Genomic DNA, 21,910 nt, shown 5'->3' with positions numbered 1-21,910 from the left:
GCTATCATCAACCTTCAGCCTTTCAGCTATCATCAGCCTTTCAGCTACCATCAACTTTCAGTCTTTCAGCTATCATCAACCTTCAGCCTTTCAGCTATCATCAACCTTCAGCCTTTCAGCTATCATCAGCCTTTCAGCTACCATCAACTTTCAGTCTTTCAGCTATCATCAACCTTCAGCCTTTCAGCTACCATCAACCTTTCAGCCTTTCAGCTACCATCAACCTTTCAGCTATCATCAGCCTTTCAGCTACCATCAACTTTCAGTCTTTCAGCTATCATCAACCTTCAGCCTTTCAGCTACCATCAACCTTTCAGCTATCATCAGCCTTTCAGCTATCATCAACTTTCAGTCTTTCAGCTACCATCAACCTTCAGTCAAGTGCTACAGATGTGAGAGTGCTGCCCTCTTCTGGGGAAAAGATGGAAATATTGTCAATCGCCACAGTTCCCATAAAACCGTACAAAAGCCACAGCAGGTTGGAATGCTTTCTCTCTGAATATTGGACCTCCGATATTGACGCTGCCTCCAGCTATTTTATGATTTGATGTCGGGGCAATTTATGTTAGTCTTAAATATTGGTGTAGCCAGTCTATTATTAACATCTAAGGTAGGCTCACACATTGAACCTCAAATCAAATCACATTTTATTTGTCACATACACGTGTTTAGCAGATGTTATTGCGGGTGTAGCGAAATGCTTGCGTTTCTAGCTCCAACAGTGCAGTAATATCTAACAATTTCACAACAATACACACAAATCTAAAGGAAAGGAATGTAATTTAGAGTATATAAATATTTGGGCGAGCAATGTCAGAACAGCATAGACTAAGATACAGTAGAGTAGGATAGAATACAGTATATACTGCACCTATCTTTACAGATGAATTGTTTTTGACTTGTGGCCTGAAATAATATTTGAAACTCTGGCTTATAGTCAACCACAGGAATTTATTGATCCTCTAATATCTTCTAATGCCAGATTAAATGTTTTCACTTTGTGACAACTATTGGTGTAAAGTCTTAATGAAGGAACATTTGATTGATTTATTAATTGAGAGATTGAGATGAGTGGTGTTGTATTAATGCTCAGCGAAAATGTAGTTATTGCTTGCATCAACATTACTCCTGGTCTTGCTGTTTTGTCGGGAGGTTTTGAATAGTGCAGGGGTCATAACGACGTAAAATGACAGCCATCTAGTAACTGTATCCTTGGCAACAATCTCTGCCTGTGTGTTTGGATGTTAATGAAAAGGATAGTTTCTCTGAAGTGCTAGGGAGGGAGACAACACAGAGCGCATGTGACACACACTCTCTCCCCATTGGCTGCTGCTGAAGGCAGGTTGGGCCTATCACGTCACTGTCTCCTCTGCAGGTGGAGGGCAACAATATGTAGTCATGTGGAATGAAAAGCTGGCTTGCAATATTGAACATCAGATAAAGACAGAGTGGTATCTCTCTGCCCCTTTACCTTCTGTGTCAATTGCCAACTGTTTAAAAAAAATGTATTTCTTTGTTGAATCGTTCACCTTGGTTGTACTGAACCGTTGTTCCATGCTGGTTAGGACTGGTTGTACTGAACCGTTGTTCTATGCTGGTTAGGACTCAAGAGTTGCACAGACTTAGCTGGTCCACAGCCTCGTCCAAGGATCTTCCAGTGTACTCATAATCACCCCAGAGCCACCACAGCTCACAGTGCATTCGGAAAGTATTCAGACTCCATCCCTTTTTCCACATTTTGTTACATTACAGCCTTATTAAAAATAAAACAAAAAATCCTCATCAATATACACACAATACCACATAATGGCAAAATGAAAACAGGTGTATAGAAAATGTATTACAGATTTAAAAAATGAAAAACAGAAATACCTTATTTAATGAAATATTCAGACCCTAAAATGTAGTTGGCAATGAGACTGGAAATTGAGCTCAGGGGCATCCTGTTTCCATTGATCATCCTTGAGATGTTTATACAACTTGATCGAGACAGGATTGTGTTGAGGCACAGATCTGGGAAAGGGTACTAAAAAATGTTTGCTGCATTGAAGTCCCCAAGAACACAGTGGCCTCCATCATTTTTAAATGAAGAAGTTTGGAACCACCAAGTCTCTTCCTGGAGCTGGCCACCCGGCCAAACTGAGCAATCGGAGGACAAGAGCCTTGATCAGGGAGGTAACCAAGAATGCAATGGTCACACTGACAGAGCTCCAGAGTTCCTCTGTGGAGATGGGAGAATCTTCCAGAAGGACAACTGTCTCTGTAGCACTCCACCAATCAGGCCTTTATGGTAGAGTTGCCAGACAGAAGCTACTCCTCAGTAAAAGGCCCATAACAGCCCGCTTGGAGTTTGCCAAAAGGCACCTAAAGGATTCTTAGGCCATGAGAAACAAGATTATCTGGTCTGATGAAACCAAGATTGAACTCTTTGGCCTGAATGCCACGTGTCACGTCTGGAGGTAACTTGGCACCATCCCTACGGTGAAGTGTGGTGGTGGCAGCATCATGCTGTGGGGATGTTTTTCATCGGCATGGACTGGGAGACTAGTCAGGATCAAGAGAAATATGAACGGAGCAAAGTACAGAGATCCTTGATGAAAACCTGCCCCAGAGCGCTCAGGACCTCAGACTGGGGTGAAGGTTCACCTTCCGACAGGACAACGACCCTAAGCACACAGCCAAGACAACGCAGGAGTGGCTTTGGGACAAGTCTCTGAATGTCCTTGAGAGGCTCAGCCAGAGCCCGGACGTGAACCAAAATATCAAAATGCCCTGTGTTTTTCTCCTCACTTTGAAAACATCTACAGTCCTATTGATCTGATTGGTTACTGATCTGATTGGTTACTAATAATATAATTTAAAAACCCTCAAATGGTGTCCCATATGTGTTTAGACAAGGCAACCATTTACGGTGACGATTGAACATCTCAGGAGAGACCTGAAAATAGCTGGGCAGCAACGCTCCCTCGATCTGCAGAGAAGAATGGGAGAAACTTCCCAAATACAAGTGTGCCAAGCTTGTAGCGTCATACCCAAGAAGACTCAAGGCTGTACTCACTGCCTAAAAGTGCTTTAACAAGTACTGAGTAAAAGGTCTGAATACTTATGTAAATGTGACATTTAAGTTTATTTTTTGTAATAAATTTGCAAAAAAAGCCTGATTGATGGGGGGGGGGGGGGGCGACAATTTAATATATTTTAGAATAAGCCTGTAACGTAACAAAATGTGGAAAAAGTCAATGGGTCTGAATACTTCCCGAATGCACTGTAGGGTGGCATTTACATAGTGTAAAAGACTTGGGCAGCGTGTTAAACACTAACCTAATTCTAATCTGACAGCGTGATTTCATTTGAATTTAATTTAAAAAATAATGTGCGTTATATAGAGGCTACTATTTATGTATTGCTCAGTTTTCTAAACTATGGTTCAATAATCAACTCCTAATAACGCACATTGTTTTCAACAAAGTGTAATTAAATCCCACTGCAAGATTATAATGAGATTTACTAGGGATGTGCAAGACGATTCGATACATATCTAGACACACGGACTTCGATATGATACAGAGACCATACGTATTAGTTTTAAACAATTTGGTTGGATTAGAGAAGGAAACTATTCCCAATTTATTGTCTGAGCTGGTCCTGTCTGAGCTGGTCCTGTCTGAGCTGGACCTGTCTGAGCTGGACCTGTCTGAGCTGGTCCTGTCTGAGCTGGTCCTGTCTGAGCTGGTCCTGTCTGAGCTGGTCCTGTCTGAGCTGGACCTGTCTGAGCTGGTCCTGTCTGAGCTGGACCTGTCTGAGCTGGACCTGTCTGAGCTGACTTGTGTGTGTGTAAATGATGTATGTCTATGGTGTATGTATTACACAGGAGGTTGGTGCCACCTTAATTGGGGAGAACGGGCTTGTGGTAATGACTGGAGCGGAATAAGTGGAATGGTATCAAATACATCAAACACATGGTTTCCATATAAATGATGCCATTCCATTTGCTTCATTGCAGCTATTATTATGAGCTGTCCTCCCGTCAGCAGCCTCCACTGATGTACTATGTAGGCGGCTGAGCCATAAGGGGCACTAGACATCTACCACCCCACAACCAATGTCTAATTAGGGTGGAGGGATTAAGTGTTTGAGCTAGTAATGTAATAATGTATTAATATTTATCGTTTACAAATGAGGTGTGACAAGCAATGAATGTAGAACTTTGGATTTCACCCCCATATCAAAATCGAATGGTTTTGACAGTTTGGAAGTTTAAATGGAAGGATCATCTCTTCTCCTCTCGCTTCGACCATTCAGTGCACCTGTCAAAATGGATTGCAGTCCTCGTTATGAAATGATTAACTTTACCCTGTATATCTAAAAATGACCATATACACTGATTGTTCAGCAAAACTACCAGAACTATGGCTGATGGTGAACAATCTAAATCAAATCTACAGTAAGCCAGTTCAGCAGGTTGCCTATACAGCCAGATGAGAGTTGTCTCCGGTAACTGACTTTTATTATGGTAAAAAAAACATTTCCACGTGCATAGATAACAATAATAAGCTAGCAAATTACATACAGTTGAAGTCAAAATACATTTAAACTCAGTTTTTCACAATTCCTGACATTTAATCCAAGTAAAAAATCCCTGTCTTAGGTCAGTTAGGATCACTATTTTACTTTAAGAATGTGTCAGAATAATAGTAGAGACAATGATTTATTTCAGCTTTAATTTCTTTCATCACATTCCCAGTGGGTCAGAAGTTTACATACACTCAATTAGTATTTGGTAGCATTGCCTTTAAATTATTTAACTTGGGTCAAACGTTTCGGGTAGCCTTCCACAACCTTCCCACAATAATTTGGGTGAATTTTGGCCCATTCCTCCTGACACAGCTGGTGTAACTGAGTCAGGTTTGTAGGCCTCCTTGCTCACACACACTTTTTCAGTTCTGCCCACTCATTTTCTATAGGATTGAGGTCAGGGCTTTGTGAGGCCACTCCAATACCTTGACTTTGTTGTCCTTAAGCCATTTTACCACAACTTTGGAAGTATGCTTGGGAACATTGTCAATTTGGAAGACCCATTTGTGACCAAGCTATAACTTCCTGGCTGATGTCTTGAGATGTTACTTCAATATATGCACATAATTGTCCTTCCTCATGATGACATCTATTTTTGAAGTGCACCAGTCCCTCCTGCAGCAAAGCACCACCACAACATGATGCTGCCACCCCCATGCTTCACGGTTGGGATGGTGTTCTTTGGCTCCCCCTTTTTCCAAGCCTCCCCCTTTTTCCTTCAAACATAACAATGGTCATTCTGGCCAAGCACTTCTATTTTTGTTTTCATCAGACCAGAGGACATTTCTCCAAAAAGCACAATCTTTGTCCTCATATGCAGTTGCAAACTGTAGTCTGGCTTTTTTATGGTAGTTTTGGAGCAGTGGCTTCCTCCTTGCTGAGTGGCCTTTCAGGTTATGTCGATATAACTAGTTTTACTGTGGATATAGATACTTTTGTACCTGTTTCCTCCAGCATCTTCACAAGGTCCTTTGCTGTTGTTCTGAGATTTATTTGCACTTTTCGCATCAAAGTACGTTCATCTCTAGGAGACAGAATGCGTCTCCTTCCTGAGCGGTATGACGACTGCATAGTCCCATGGTGTTTATACTTGCGTGCTATTGTTTGTACAGATGAACGTGGTACCTTCAGGCATTTGGGTATTGCTCCCAAGGATGAACCAGACTTTTTTTCCTGAGGTCTTGGATGATTTATTATGATTTTCCCATGAAGTCAAGCAAAGAGGAACTGAGTTTGAAGGTAGGCTTTGAAATACATTCACAGGTACACCTCCAATTGACTCAAATTATGTCAATTAGATGTCAATTAGCTTCTAAAGCCATGACATCATTTTCTAGAATTTTCCAAGCTGTTTAAAGGCAAAGCCAACTCAGTGTTGTGATACAGTGAGTTATAAGTGAAATAATCTGTCTGTAAACAATTGTTGGAAAAATGACTTGTGTCATGCACAAAGTAGATGTCCTAACCCACTTGCCAAAACTATGGTTTGTTAACAAGAAATTTGTGGAGTGGTTGAAGAACGAGTTTTAATGACTCCAACATAAGTGTATGTAAACTTCCGACTACAACTGTAGGTTGTCACTCAACTAATAAAGCCTAATTTCACGCAAGCCATTTTAGCCATGCAGATGTGAAAGATCTGGAACAGGCCACCTGCCTCGCGTTTGTCAGTGCGCCGAAGCTTGGCACAATGCCCCAGTTTGACTAGGCAACTGATATTGCCTGAGGTTGACAGTCATTGAGCTGTAAATCATGTTGCATGCCGAACAACAGTTACATGCAGTTCCACACTGAAGGAGAGGGCACATCAGTTGTCACAAAAGATGAGAGGTATTTTCAGAAGGTAGAAAGGATGTAATATGTAGGGTGTCCAATCAAAACACATATTTTGACCAATGGGTAAAATATGTTAATTGTGTAGATACTCCTCTAAGAAAATCAATGGTCCAAACCTCATGTCTGTATCATAATCTGTTCAAAAGTTGTTGGAGTTTTTACCTTTGTAGGATGGCCAGCATTAGTGTGACTAAATCTATGGAGGCCAGAGGATTATAAATTTTTTTAAATCTGAAAAATATTATTGTGTCATCTAGGCTGGATGCTGTGTGAGAAGGAAGGCAAACTGACAGGCTCAACGTTTGAACTCGTCATCTTTCTACATAAAATAATATACAGTAGAGCCTGATCGATTTTGAGACATGACATGTAGTATTTTTTATTTATTTATTTTTTACCTTTATTTAACTAGGCAAGTCAGTTAAGAACAAATTCTTATTTTCAATGACAGCCTAGGAAAAGTGGGTTAACTGCCTGTTCAGGGGCAGAACGACAGATTTGTACCTTGTCAGCTCAGGGATTTGAACTTGAAACTTTTCGGTTACTAGTCCAACGCTCTAACCACTAGGCTACCCTGCCGCCCCTTTAACAATAAAGAGGCTATGTGCGGGGATACAGGTTAGTCGAGGTAGTTGAGGAAATATGTACATGTAGGCAGGGGTAAATTAACTATGTATAAATAATGAACAGCGAGAACAGCAGCTTAAAAAAAGAGGGTCAATGCAAATAGTCCGGGTAGCCATTTGATTAACTGTTTAGCAGTCTTATGGCTTGGGGATAGAATTTGTATGATTTATTTATTTAACCTTTATCTAACTAGGCAAGTCAGTTAAGAACACATTCTTATTTACAATGACAGCCTGCCGGGGAGCAGTGGGTTTAACTGCCTTGTTCAGAGACAGAACGACAGATTTTTACCTTGTCCGCTCGGGGTTACTGGCCCAATGCTCTAACCACTAGGCATGATAGTTTGTTAGTGATGTGGATGCCAAGGAACTCTCTGGTTCTTTAGCTTAGTGATGAGCATTGAGGGCACTATGGTGTTGAACGCTGAGCTGTAGTCCACAAACAGTATTCTCACATAGGTGTTCCTTTTTCCCAGGTAGGAAAGGCCAGTGTGGAGTGTAATGGAGATTGCATCATCTGTGGATCTGTTGGGGCGGTATGCGAATTGTAGTTGGTCTAGGGTTTCTGGGATGATGGTGTTGATGTGAACCATGACCAGCCTTTCAAAGCACTTCATGGCTACAGACATGAGTGCTACGAGGAGGAAGTCATTTAGGCAGGTTACCTTGGCATTCTTGGGCACAGGTGGTCTGCTTGAAACATGTAGGTATTACAGCCTCGGTCAGGGAGAGGTTGAAAATATCAGTGAAGACACTTGCCAGTTGTTCAGCGCATGCTCTGAGTACGTGTCCTGGTAATCTGTCTGGCCTTGTTGACCTTTTTAAAGGGCTTACTCACATCAGTTACAGAGAGCGTGATCACACAGTCGTCTGGATCAGCTGGTGCTCTCATTCATGGTTCAGTGTCGCTTGCCTCAAAGTGAGCATAGAAGTAATTGAACTTGTCTGGTAGGCTCGTGACTGGGTTTCCCTTTGTAATCCGTAATAGTTTGCAAGCCCTGTCACATCTGACAAGCGTCAGAGCTGATGTGGTAGGATTCAATCTTAGTCCTGTATTGATGCTTTGCCTGTTTGATAGTTCGTTGGAGGGCATAGCGGGATTTCTTATAAGCGTCCGGGTTAGTGTCCTACTCTTTGAAAGCGGCAGCTCTAGCATTTAGATCAGTGTGGATGTTGCCTGTAACCCATGGCTTCTGGTTGGGATGTGTTTTTGATTTTTGTAAAAAAAAATGTACCTTTATTTAACTAGGCAATATCATATCCGTACGGTCACTGTGGGGACGACGTCGTCAATGCACTTATTGATGAAGCTGGTGAATCGTTACATCCCTGGTATACTCCTCAATGCCATCGGATGAATCCTGCTGGTAGAAATTAGCTAATGATATTTTAGAGAAAGACCCCATTAAACAAGATATTTGTCTTGGTAAAATGTATTTTAGTACTTAAGGAAGTGACATTTCATCATCAATGTGCGTTTTCACCCTGACACCCTATAATATGAGCACATTGTTTTTGTGAACTGGCTATTCGTAACGTTTGAATTGATTTTCTGACCGATGCACGCTACAGTACATTTGGATCCATTTGGGGTCCGCAGACCGTTGCACTTGTATCTTAAACATTTGAATCGAGGACCAATACAAACCGGTGAATCGTTACATCCCTAAGGTTTACAGTATTTTTTGCACTTTGCACAATTATTTTGCACTACTACAAAAATGCAACCCATAGTTAAAAATGAAGGATCTGAGTTTAACCTGAGGTAGATGGGGTCAGTGGATGGGGTCAGTGGACTGGTGTACTGGCTTTCCAGTCAGCCAGGTGAATGACTCATAGGTCTCTATTACATGACAGATGAATAGTCAGAGAGACCTCTGTGACATCCACCAGCATGTCACACAACACCCAAACCACCCACCAGCACTCACAATGCCTTTGAGGACATCTGTCTGTCGTGAAAATCAGGACACATGTCATATCAATTAAAAGATAGGTGCACAGCTCTGACTCGATAACAAACATTTGAAATACATCAAGCCTTTTAGGCTAAAAGGTCATGTTTTTAACCAGAACTAAATAGATTTTTTGCTATCGGGGGAGTGTTGCACCTATTTTTCTTGATGTTGCTATGATTTTTGGCTGCACCTTGACTCATATTGGTTGATGTGCAATCCTCACATCCTGTAGATAGCCAGCTGAGCTTGGGCTCCTCTCAGTACGACTTCCCATGGCAGTGAGTTTCTTCTTCTATTATTGCCTTGGCTCTTTGGGGCATAAGTTCATTGCCGTTAAGCACTTTGTGACAAATATAAAAAGTGATATGCACTTTGATTGATTTGTCCGGAATCATATAATTTGACTATAGGAGGTTGCCTTGAAGTACAATGATACACATGGTGGGTTACTATGGCACTATATAGCCATCCATGGATAATACTGTATGTGTCCTCAATATCACAATAACCCACATTATGTAAATGTTATGATTCTGTACTAGTGCACATTGACTCTGTTTAGGTACAGTAGGCCACACAATGGAGGCCAGTCTGCCTGTCTCGTGGCTGAAGTAAACATTAGTCATATTGAATGGGCCTGTGGTTTTCAATGGCAATGATAAGAGCAGGTAGAATGAGTTATTAAAGCATTTGAGTGAGCCGGCCACAACAGGATGCGTTTCCTACAGTCCAGTGTATGCAAGGGGCTAGACCTTTTCTGCTGTTAAACACAGACACACACACACATTTTCCTGTCGGTTGCATGCTTGGATTGATAGACTTGGTCTTGTGTTTTACAGCTGGTTAGTCCTAGTGGTGCTTGATTGTGCCTTTAAGTGCTAACCTGGTTTACCACTAGCTGTCATACAAGATCATGTTTTTGTTTGTGCTGTTGAATAAGGACACATCAGTATTACCTCTCCATCTGGTGGGGGACAGGTAAGGGTTCGGTCAGGGTTGCCAGATTGTCCCCAGAAGTTTCCAGAGGCTTCGCTCCATGGGCAGAATGAGATAGACAGCAGCACCAGGATCCCTGATCTGTATGGATGAGGTCACTCAGGGGTGGGGGGGGGGGGTGTCACCTTACCTGGGCCTCCCACCTTTATTGGATAACAACTATTGGACATTAGCCCACGCCTCTGCACTTGTTGGTAAATATTGAGTGGAGCTGTGGCGCTAACAAGGTGCTAGCAGCCTACCCTTCAGCAGTAGGAGCATATTGAGTGAAGATGGCAACCACCTGCTTGTCAAGTCTGTGCATTTAAGTTAGCCTAGAAAATGAGTAGCGTGAGCGAGGTATTAGCAAAATGCTAAATGACTCAATCTGAGAGTTAGCCTATATAGCGAGTTATCAAGGTGCTAGTTGAGTATTGAGAGGTCTGGTGTATTGCGAGTTCTGGTTTATTGAAAGACTTGAGCATTACGAGATCTCTCTGAAGATGAGTCTGCCGGCTAGCTGTGAGCTCCTGTCTCTGGAGAGGACATCCAGACAGCGCCACACACACCCTCCCACCAATGGCTCACCATCCAACGGCTCGCCATTCGCAACCAACAAGCCAATTGACATTAAGCCAAAGAAGAGATGGTATGCCCTCTGAGCGCCTGTTTGTTTGTTGTTGTAAAAGAGTTTAAGATAGGAGTGGTAGCAACCTTTTACAGCTACCTACAGTATTTTGGGGGGATTACTGTATAAGGGAATGTTATGTATATGTACTACCTAGTAATCATGTAGTATTTATCTCTGGAAATTCATTTTTGTTGTTGTTGAAAGAACAACCAAAATGTAGGTACAACAACGAGTACTCCTTAACTACATTTACTTATTAGCTTGTTGCAAGGTCTTTACATAGATTATTCCTTCTGTTCTGATAGTGTTTCTGGCTATGTAGGCCCTATGTAGGCCTACTGTGAAGTACAGTATTATGTGGATTATAATTAATGGACATTTTTGTTGGGGTTGATACTTTTTTGCTAAGGGAAAATCAAGTCTGAAATTACAAACGTCAGAAGCCTTTTTAAACCTCAAATATACTACAAGTTTTACATTTCCTGCAAGGCAGGAAAGTTATCCTGTAACAGGGTGTTAAAATTAAGATCCTACATCTGTAGTCACCCACAGTAACCTATATTAGACGCAATATTCTCATCTCACATTGTGGACCTCTATTTTTCCATGACACATAATAATCGGCATAAATATTGTTCCTCGTGGTGTGTTCTGTGTGTCATCCGCTGCAACGTACCAGACGTTGATCACATTATTTTAGACTTATATGACATCATCTAACCTCGACATAACCCTTTAAGGATTCATATATTTCCCGTCTATCTCCCTGACTGAGTTGCCTGTTAGAAAAATCTCTCTTACCTTCCTTTCAAATGCCAAGTGTAATCTCACGCTTCAGTTCTGCTGTGTCCTAAAAGGCTTAGCACCACAAGAGTTGTTCAGTGTCAGCTGCTTTCAGCCAAATGCGCTAGCCTGGCTATGAGGAAGGAAGCCTTGCCTCTAACAAGACATTAAATAGACTGAAGAGGAATGATGGGGACTTGAGAGAACCCTTGACCAAAAGGCTACTACTGACCAACTGACCAATGTGCCCGTGTGGCTATATAACCTACATTAGTGGTCCCTGGGAACCAGTCCTGGTCCTAAACATCTACAGGGTTGGTAGGCTTTAGCTCTGACAAATCTCATGAAACTAAACACGGTGTTGATGAGAAGTCAGGTTTTTAATAAGGTCGGTGCTGACATTTAACACATGTACACGTGTTTATTATACGCATGTGTGAATTGGACATTTGTTTTTTTGCATATTTCACTCCCTCTGAGATACCCTCAGACAGTGGGGTAACGGCCAGGGATCAGCCATTATTGACGGCGACACCTGGAGCAATTAGAATTAAGTGCCTTGCTCAAAGGCACATCGACCCTCCCCTAACACATCCCCTTAGGTGTGTTATTGCTGGGATGGAACAAAAACCTGCACATCCTGTAACTCTTCAGTACCAGTTTGGGGACTTTTTGGGGATGCTCAGGAATATCAGTCCTCAACCTGAAGTACCACCCCTTTGCACTATTGAAGCGGGATGAGTTTGAATGCTTCGGAAAGGGCGGTTACGTGCTTTTGCAAAGCAGAGGGGACTGAGTTCGAGTCTCTATGGGCTGGAGGTGATCAGGGGGAAGCGGTTGTCCTTTCCACAAGCATCTTCTCATGTCAGGTTTGGGTTACATCTGTATATTCTTTCTGTTTTACAGCTTGTAAAACAAAGTTCCACAAGAGCAACAGCGTAAATTAAGCCCCTTAGGAAAGCTACGTATTTCTGAATGGTGTGAGAGAGAGAGAGGGAACGATACGGAAGAGAACAATCACCTCCTGGCCTTTCTCAGTTCAAGAATAGTTCAACAGTACAGAAATACTGTGTATGAACTTTCAACACACATCTTGAACACTCTGTGAATGCAATGGAACTCCTCTAATTTGAGTGTCCATAACAGAAGACTTAATTTCTTCTAACTAATTCAATTTGTGTAGTTGCATGGATACCGGTTTGTTTGGCGTGAACAAGATAAAAGAGAGATGAAAAATTAAGGGATTGACACTTAAGCATGCATGTCAAAGGAGAGGAACTGTACTACAGCACTATCAGTTAGGCTTAGTTTAATACTGTACTGTATGCTCTGCTGCCTGCTACCACATTGCAGTTGGCCTAGTTTTAGGCTCTATACTCTGCTGCTATCACATTACAGTAAAGTCTAGTTTACTATTGTATAAACCAAATCATAATGTATGTAAACAAAGCCGTTCTGGTAGTTCCGGGTTGCAAGCGTCGGAAAGTCTAGGTCCAAGAGGCCTCTAAACAGCTTCTACCCCCAAGCCATAAGACTCCTGAACATCTAATCAAATGGCTACCCAGACTATTTACATTGCTGCTTACTTGTTACATCAGAACCAGTTTGGAGGTTATGCTAACTAGCTACAAAGCCCATCTGTAGCCTCCGACTAACCATCTGAGGTCCAGTTATGGTCTCGTCATTTTTCTGCTATCTTGTTGCTTACCAGTTTGGAGGTTATGCTAACTAGCTACAAAGCCCATCTGTAGCCTCCGACTAACCATCTGAGGTCCAGTTATGGTCTCGTCATTTTTCTGCTATCTTGTTGCTTACCAGTTTGGAGGTTATGCTAACTAGCTACAAAGCCCATCTGTAGCCTCCGACTAACCATCTGAGGTCCAGTTATGGTCTCGTCATTTTTCTGCTATCTTGTTGCTTACCAGTTTGGAGGTTATGCTAACTAGCTACAAAGCCCATCTGTAGCCTCCGACTAACCATCTGAGGTCCAGTTATGGTCTCGTCATTTTTCTGCTATCTTGTTGCTTACCAGTTTGGAGGTTATGCTAACTAGCTACAAAGCCCATCTGTAGCCTCCGACTAACCATCTGAGGTCCAGTTATGGTCTCGTCATTTTTCTGCTATCTTGTTGCTTACCAGTTTGGAGGTTATGCTAACTAGCTACAAAGCCCATCTGTAGCCTCCGACTAACCATCTGAGGTCCAGTTATGGTCTCGTCATTTTTCTGCTATCTTGTTGCTTACCAGTTTGGAGGTTATGCTAACTAGCTACAAAGCCCATCTGTAGCCTCCGACTAACCATCTGAGGTCCAGTTATGGTCTCGTCATTTTTCTGCTATCTTGTTGCTTACCAGTTTGGAGGTTATGCTAACTAGCTACAAAGCCCATCTGTAGCCTCCGACTAACCATCTGAGGTCCAGTTATGGTCTCGTCATTTTTCTGCTATCTTGTTGCTTACCAGTTTGGAGGTTATGCTAACTAGCTACAAAGCCCATCTGTAGCCTCCGACTAACCATCTGAGGTCCAGTTATGGTCTCGTCATTTTTCTGCTATCTTGTTGCTTACCAGTTTGGAGGTTATGCTAACTAGCTACAAAGCCCATCTGTAGCCTCCGACTAACCATCTGAGGTCCAGTTATGGTCTCGTCATTTTTCTGCTATCTTGTTTGAACACCGAATGACCACCAGTGGGAGCGTATTGGCTATCTTGCCGGCACGCATGGATGAATGCAGATGTAAGTCATATAATGTTAGCAAGCAAAGACAACCCTAATTTTCAATTAATAAACTGGCTTGGAAGATACAACAGCACACAAATATTTCCTTACCCGATGCTAATGATGGTTCTATAGCCTGCCCGAGTTGCTCAGTTGAGGTTAGGCTACGAGGTTATCAGAAAGTGTCTGGCATAAGCCGTAGCCTACATGTCGACATGTAATCATCGCAATTTGAGAGTTATGTTTTACACAGAAAATAACCATCTCTGTTTAAAAGACTATATTATTGCTTGCCTGTGATGTCCTTCACACGGGGTATGATATTATTACTTGTTGTTTATTGCAAACAAACAGTTTTGGACTTGGCACACTAACCTCACATGGGCAGGCAATTAAGGTAGTGGCTCACTACTGTCATCTGCTGGATAATTTAGAGATTATACCATGAAATAGCACTGCACCGTTTACAATGATTCATGTTATTGAAAAGTTGATTTTGCCTGCTCCTTACCGTACTGTCAACTACCATATGCGATTACTGATTTGTAAATACTGAGCACAACCATGCACAGAACGCAACTTTTGCCACCCATAACTAAACTTGTTCGCTATTGTGACACCATGGTGATCTCTCCTATACTCTGCTGCTACCGCATTACAGCCAGGCCTAGTTTAATGCTGTATTCTCTGCTGCCTGCTACCACATTACATGGCAGTGAGGCCAAGGCAAGCCCTGCAGTGAGTTCATTCACTAATGAGCTTATGAAGGAAGTAGGGCACTAGGGCCTTTGCACCACAGGCAAAAGAAGGAGAGTCCGGTTACAGAGAGTGAGAGAGAGCAAGACAGAGAGAGAGAGAGAGATGTAGAGAGAGAGAGGGACAGAGAGAAAGAGAGAGAGAGCAAGAAAAAAAGCGAGAGAGCTTTAGGCATTTTTCGAGCCTGTCCAGGAAATGCAACAGAATTAGTCATTCAGCAGCCTTGTATTCTGACACACACTCAGCCTCCCCCTGCAGTGTCGCTTCCAGAGGTCTGTCATGGAACCCCTGGACCACACATTCTGGACCTCTGGACTGTGCCCCTGGAATCCTGTGGCCCCTGACCAGGTCTCAGGCCGAGGCACCAAGCGAAAACGCTTTCTCAAATCTTACAGGTAGGACCCCTTGTTGCCGGGGGTTACCAGGTATTTTTTTATTTATTGCGAAGCGCACAGTGCTCGATCTAGTCAGTTATAGGCTGCAGAGGAAAACAATATGTTTTTTTTGGGGGGGGGGCACATTTAGGAGTATTGATTCATGTGCATTGTCCATGTCAAATACGTTGACTAGAGTCAAGTAAAGCAGTGGGGAGGCTTCTGAAATTATACAGGTGTAATTGTGTTGCTGTGCCTCTCCTTGGTGCTCTTTGTTTTAACAGAATACATTTGGTGGTTTATCTTAAACTGGTGTTTGTCTCTCATAACAGTGGAAATTGCTTGTGAAAGTCCCCATATCACTGCTGTTGTGATGGGGACAGGGGTTTTAGCGATAGCTTGCATTGACAGAACACAGTCCTAGCTTCTCTGATTATGTACCTCATGTCGTTGCCAAATGCTGTTCTCAGCTTCTCCACTTCCTAAGCTCTGGTATTGTACAGCTTAGTGAGGTGAGCTCTTAGGTCACGCGCTGTCCTAACAACCGCTTACTACAGCACTTCATGACATTCAGGTGAACCATACAGAGGGTTATGGTACATGACGTTGCAGTGTGTTTATCGGCAGATCATATCTAACAGTGATTGTTCAATGTCTTAGTACAGTGTTTTCTAATCCTAGTTCTGGTCCTGGAGACCCAAAGGGGTGTGTACAGATTTGCCATGTATCAAAACCACTAACACACCTGATTCAAATTAACAAAGGCTTGATGATGAGACTAGTTGAATCGGGTGTGTTAGTGCTAGAGTGCAAAAACTAAATGTGAACCCATTTGGATTCCCTCGACCAGGATTGGGAAACACTGACTTAGTGGGTTGGACCTGGTCCCAGATCTGTGCTGTGTGGAGGAATGGAGGAACTTAACAGGGTCTCCCCCTATGGAAGGGCTTAACAACAGGGTGTCCCCCTATGGAGGGGCTTAACAACAGGGTGTCCCCCGATGGAGGGGCTTAACAACAGGGTGTCTGTGGAACATAATGCTGTATATACAGTATCAAATGCACTTCTGAAAGAACTACCAAGAAAACCACTATCTGTAAAAAAAAACAAAATAGAATAATTGTGCCATCCATAAAACCAAATACTTGAAGACTTTTAGTCAGGTAGTATTTTACTGAGTGACTTTCACTATTACTTGAGTCATTTGCTATAAAGGCACCTTTACTCTTACTCAAGTATGACAATTGAGTACATTTTCCACCAACAAAACGGTCCAAGCTGCTTAGCATTAAAGTGTCTACTAAATGGCCATACTGTAGGCTGTGTGATGCAATCAGATCAGAGTGTCTTTTTTAACTGAGCAACTTGCAGGTAGGGAGTAGTGCTGATAGCGATTGCAGTCTCAACTCTATGGCATTGTTGGCATCATCCTGCAACCAACGGAGCAAATGTGTTTGATGATGCCTTGTGGGAAAAGCTGCAAATATACGGTGTATACAGATCCCTTGACTTTTTCCACATTTTATTACGTTACAGCCTTATTCTAACATTCCTCATCAATCTACACCAATACACCATTAGAATTTTTTGCAGATGTATTAAAAATTTAAAACTGAAATAATACATTAACATAAGTATTCAGACCCTTTACTCAGTACTTTGTTGAAGCACCTTTGGCAGTGATTACAACCTCAAGTCTTATTGGGTATGATGCTACAAGCTTGGCACACCTGTATTTGGGGAGGTTCTCCAATTCTTCTCTGCAGATCCTCTCAAGCTCAGTCAGGTTGGATGGGGAGCGTCGCTGCACATCTATTTTCAGGTCTCTCCAGAGATGTTTGATCGGGTTCAATCCGGGCTCTGGCTGGGCCACTCAAGTGCATTCAGAGACTTGTCCCGAAGCCACTCCTGTGTTGTCTTGGTTGTGTGCTTAGGGTTGTTGTCCTATTGGAAGGTGAACCTTCGCCCCAGTATGAGGTCCTGAGCGCTCTGGAGCAGGTTCTCATCAAGGATCTTACTGTACTTTGCTCTGTTCATCTTACCCTCGATTCTGACTAGTCTCCCAGTCCCTGACGCTGAAAAACATCTCCAAAGCATGATGCTGCCACCACCATGCTTCACAAGTAGGGATGGTATTGGCCAGGTGATGAGTGGTGCCTGGTTTCCTCCAGATGTGACGCTTGGCATTCAGGCCAAAGAGTTTAATCTTGACTAGAGAATCTTGTTTCTCATGGTGTGAGAATCCTTAGGTGCCTTTTGGCAAACTCCAAGCAGCCTGTCATGTGTCTTTTACTGAGGAGTGGCTTCTGTCTGGCCACTCTATCATAAAGACCTGATTGGCGGAGTGCTGCAGAGACGGTTGTCCTTCTGGAAGGTTCTCTCATCTCCACAGAGGAATTCTGGAACACTGTCAGAGTGACCATAGGGTTCATGGTCACCTCCCTGACCAAGGCGCTTCTCCCCCGATTGCTCAGTTTTGCCAGGCCAGGCAGCCAGGTCTAGGAAGAGTCTTGGTGGTTCCGAACTTCTTCAGTTTAAGAATGATGGAGGCCACTGTGTTCTTGGGGACCTTCAATGCTGCAGACATTTTTGGTACCCTTTACCAGATCTGTGCCTCAACACAATCCTGTCTCGGAGCTCTGCGGACAATTCCTTCGACCTCATGGCTTGGTTTTTGCTCTGACATGCACTGTGTCAACTGTGGGACCTTATATAGACAAGTGTATGCCTTTCCAACTCATGTCCAATCAATTGAATTTACCACAGATGGACTCCAATCAAGTTGTAGAAACATCTTGAGGATGATCAATGGAAACAGGATGCACCTGAGCTCAATTTCGAGTCTCATAGCAAAGGGTCTGAATGCTTACGTATATAAGGTATTTCATTTATTTATGTTTTAATTCATTTGCAAAATATTAGAAAACCTGTTTTTGCTTTGTCATTATGGGGTATTGTGTGTAGATTGGTTGAAGAAAAACATTTTTTAAATCCATTTTAGACTAAGGCTGTAACGTAACAAATTGTGGAAAAAGTCAAGGGGTCTGAATACTTTCCGAATGCACTGTATTAGTACTACACTCAGTTGTGGTTACATGATTTGTGATAGTGTTTCGTGATAAAGGTTTCAATGGTAGTGTGAAGGCATTGGTCATACTTCCACAGAAAGATTAGGCTGGTTTCAAACTGGAAACTTTAACCAACCCGGAGCTGTTGCAAGCTGTCTGAAAATGCCACAACGTCAAAATCTTCTAGTTACTGTAAGAGGCTAAGAGCACATGTTCTCATTTGGAGAGTGTGAAAAGCAGAAGTATATGTGGTGGCGTGATAGTGGGAAAGAGAAGATTGTCTGACCCAACTGTCTTTCCATCCTTCCCACCATCATTTCATTGATGTAGGGTTTGAATAACAGTGCTCACAGGATCATAAGAGCATAAATTGCATGTCCTTCGTAAAGTCCTGAAACATTTAAATTCAACATTTGCTTAGCATAAAATAAATTGTTGCAGTATGTGCAAAACGAAAGAACCCAGACTAAACCACCATAAAACATGTTGATGGCCTACGCCATATTTTCAAGTTGTATAAAACGTCTGATATTGCCATAAAGAGGACATCTATAGTGTGCTGTTTTTACTCATTGAGTGTTCATCAGTGGAACTTCCTTTATTTTGTGGTGAGAAACTATTTGTGGAACTGGTTTCATAATGATTTACCAAATCAATAGTGTGCAACTGCAAGCAGCAATTCGGGGCCTCCCGCTAGCATAGCAGACGGGAGGCTAGGCCAACACTGTGTACTTGCTAGCTTTATAGTTAGCGACACTGTGTACTAGCTAGCTTTATAGTTAGCGACACTGTGTACTAGCTAGCTTTATAGTTAGCGACAATGTGTACTAGCTAGCTTTATAGTTAGCGACACTGTGTACTAGCTAGTTTTATAGTTAACGATACTGTGTACTAGCTAGCTTGATAGTTAACGACACTGTGTGCTAGCTAGCTTTATAGTTAATGACACTGTGTGCTAGCTAGCTTTATAGTTAACTACACTGTGTACTAGCTAGCTTTATAGTTAGCGACACTGTGTACTAGCTAGTTTTATAGTTAACGACACTGTGTACTAGCTAGCTTTATAGGTAACGACACTGGGTACTAGCTAGCTTTATAGCTAACAACACCGTGTGCTAGCAAGCTTGCCATTTAGCTAGCACACAGCGTCACCCCCGCCCCTGCCTGTCCTTCGCTCCTGCCTGCCGAACACCTGCCCTCGCCGTTGTTAACAGAACTGCTGGAAAACAGTTCCCAACAGATGGGGGGGAAGGACACTGTCTACTGGTGTACTCCTAGCTACCATTGTCGTCCCTGCCCCTTCTTATGTGGGGTTTATTGGCGGCTGGCATCCAGCGTTATTGTGCATTAACACCTACTGTATTGAAGCACCCCCACCTCCCACCTGTCCTAACTTAAAAATGGACCAATAGAAGTATCAGGAACGCCCACATGCAGGAATGCCCACTTGCAGGCACGCCCCAAATTGTGGGCCGCACTTGCACCCTTCTCAAACCTCACAACAATGTCTTAGTTGCTAAAATTCTAGTAGTTTGTCTAATTTCAGTTTATGTGACCAAACAAGCAATACATAGTGTAGACAATCATTGTACCATCTGAACTGCTGTGAAATAAATGTTCAATAACCAAAAAGATTGTATTTGCAGCTGTTTGAAGCTGGTGTACAAAACCGAAAGTAAAAAAAAAAGTAAAATCTATTTAAGAATGGGAAGCATAGAAATAGTGCACATAGAACATATCTACCACTTCTTAGACTTGCTTTCAATTAGAATGACAGATCTATAACTCACATTTCTATGTCAATTTGGTCAGTTCGCACAAAAAGTGACATATTGCAGCTTTAAGTCAAGTAAAATAATGATCTGAGCGGTAGATCTCCGCTTACTTTTTGACTGAGAAAGTCATCTTGACTCATAAAAAGGTTGGTGTCCACTGATCTAGAGTGTTATGATGGCTTTCCTTGTAATTCTTGAGCGGTAGATCTCCGCTTACTTTTTGACTGAGAAAGTCATCTTGACTCATAAAAAGGTTGGTGTCCACTGATCTAGAGTGTTATGATGGCTTTCCTTGTAATTCTATGGATGTCAGAGCCGTCTTTTACCTCCTGCTGAGGCAAGATGATATGACGATGTGATGTTCATTTTTTATCTAATAATTTTTTTGTGATATAGTCTAAAAGTAAAAAGACTCCAAGCATGTCCAAGCACCAACAGTGAAGCTAGTGTAGGCAAGAGGTGCATGTAGGCCGACCTAGAGCAGGAGAATGTTAGGATCACATTGAGATTAATGTTAGGAGTGAGGCTTAAATTCTGTGCTGTTGTAGTCTTAATGGCTTCATTGGGAGAATGCCATAATTCAGTGTTTCAAGTAGTTATATATTTCCTTATTTTACCACAAGAGGGCCTCATTTTCATGTTTTGTGCATTTCACAACAGAAGAGATGTGCTATCAGGCTATACTGTGTCCCCTCACTCTGAGTGTATGACATTTGAAGAAATTAAGCATTTCTATCAATTAATTAGACATTTCTGAAATAATTTGATGTTGTGCTGGGAATATTGTGCATATTCCATGTTGTGCTGGGAGTACATGATCCAATTCCCACCTGATATTAATGAAACATTACATATTTTATTTTAAATATTTTTCAAATCATATCATATAATACAATGATTGCATGTAGTAACTGCATATTAGTGGATCGAGTGCATCATCTTATACCCTGAAGTAATGTCACGTACTGTGTGCACTCTAATCGAGACCCACAGACAAAAGCCACCCTTTCTACAGTACCACGTCACAGAGCGACACACAGTACAGTTACCCATGCAGTCACCCATCCCCCTGCTCATAGTAAAGGATGGAAACAGACTTTACGCTTCACAACAAACCCACAAGGCAGATCTGTCCAACCGACCTGACATCCCTTTGTAAAAAATTATCTCTATTTATGGTTTGAGTGCTGGTTACCACATTGGTTCTCTCTCTCTCTTTTTCTCTGTCTCTTTTTTCTCTCTCTCTCCCTTTCTTTCCTTTTTTCTCCTTTCTCTTTCTCTCTCTCTCTCTTTCTATTTTTTTCTCAATCTCTTTCTCTCTATTTTTTACCTCTCTCAATTCAATTCAATTCAAGGGCTTTATTGGCATGGGAAACATGTGTTAACATTGCCAAAGCAAGTGAGGTCTCTCTCTATCTCTCTATTTTCTATTTTCTCTCTCTTTTATTTTTCTTTAACCCTCTCCTTCTCTTTCTCCTCATCTCTCTCTCTATTTTTTTTCTCAATTCTCTTTTTTCTTCTCTCTTTCTTTCTATCATTCCTCTCCTCTCTCTCTCCTCCCTCTTTCTCTTTCTTCTTTCTCTTTTTTTTCTCTATCCTTCCTTTTCTCTCTTCCTTGTTCTCTTTCTCTCTTCTCTCTCTCTTCTCTCTCTCTTTCTCTTTCTCTCCCCTTTCTCTTTTTTTCTCTATCCTTTTCTCTCTCTCTTTCTCTTTCTCTCTCTCTCTCTCTCTCTCTCTCTCTCTCTCTCGTCTCTCTCCTCTCTCTCTCTCTTTCTCTCTCTCTCTCTCTCTCTCTCTCTCTTGTCTCTCTCTCTCTCTCTCTCTCTCTCTCTCTTTCT

General features: G+C 42.2%; 1 protein-coding gene across 6 annotated transcripts in view; it reads left to right on the top strand.

Moving 5' to 3' along the window:
- Positions 1-21,910, top strand: part of LOC109868753 (cAMP-specific 3',5'-cyclic phosphodiesterase 4D-like) — a 411,106-nt gene that overhangs the window by 292,218 nt on the left and 96,978 nt on the right. The window contains exon 1 of one of the 6 annotated variants that reach the window (XM_031802507.1): positions 10,439-10,619. The exons of 4 other annotated variants lie outside the window; for them this stretch is intronic. In XM_031802507.1, coding sequence (XP_031658367.1) covers positions 10,474-10,619 — 146 coding nt within the window. In that variant the 5' untranslated portion in view covers positions 10,439-10,473. Of the gene's footprint in view, positions 1-10,438; positions 10,620-12,145; positions 15,251-21,910 lie in introns of those variants that run through there. One more of the 6 variants, XM_031802502.1, reaches the window with a different exon arrangement.

The sequence above is a fragment of the Oncorhynchus kisutch genome, linkage group LG23 (genome assembly GCF_002021735.2).
Source record: "Oncorhynchus kisutch isolate 150728-3 linkage group LG23, Okis_V2, whole genome shotgun sequence".
NCBI lineage: Eukaryota > Metazoa > Chordata > Actinopteri > Salmoniformes > Salmonidae > Oncorhynchus > Oncorhynchus kisutch.
The sequence above is the reverse complement of the archived record's forward strand: the minus strand, read 5'-3'. Positions and strand labels throughout refer to the sequence as shown.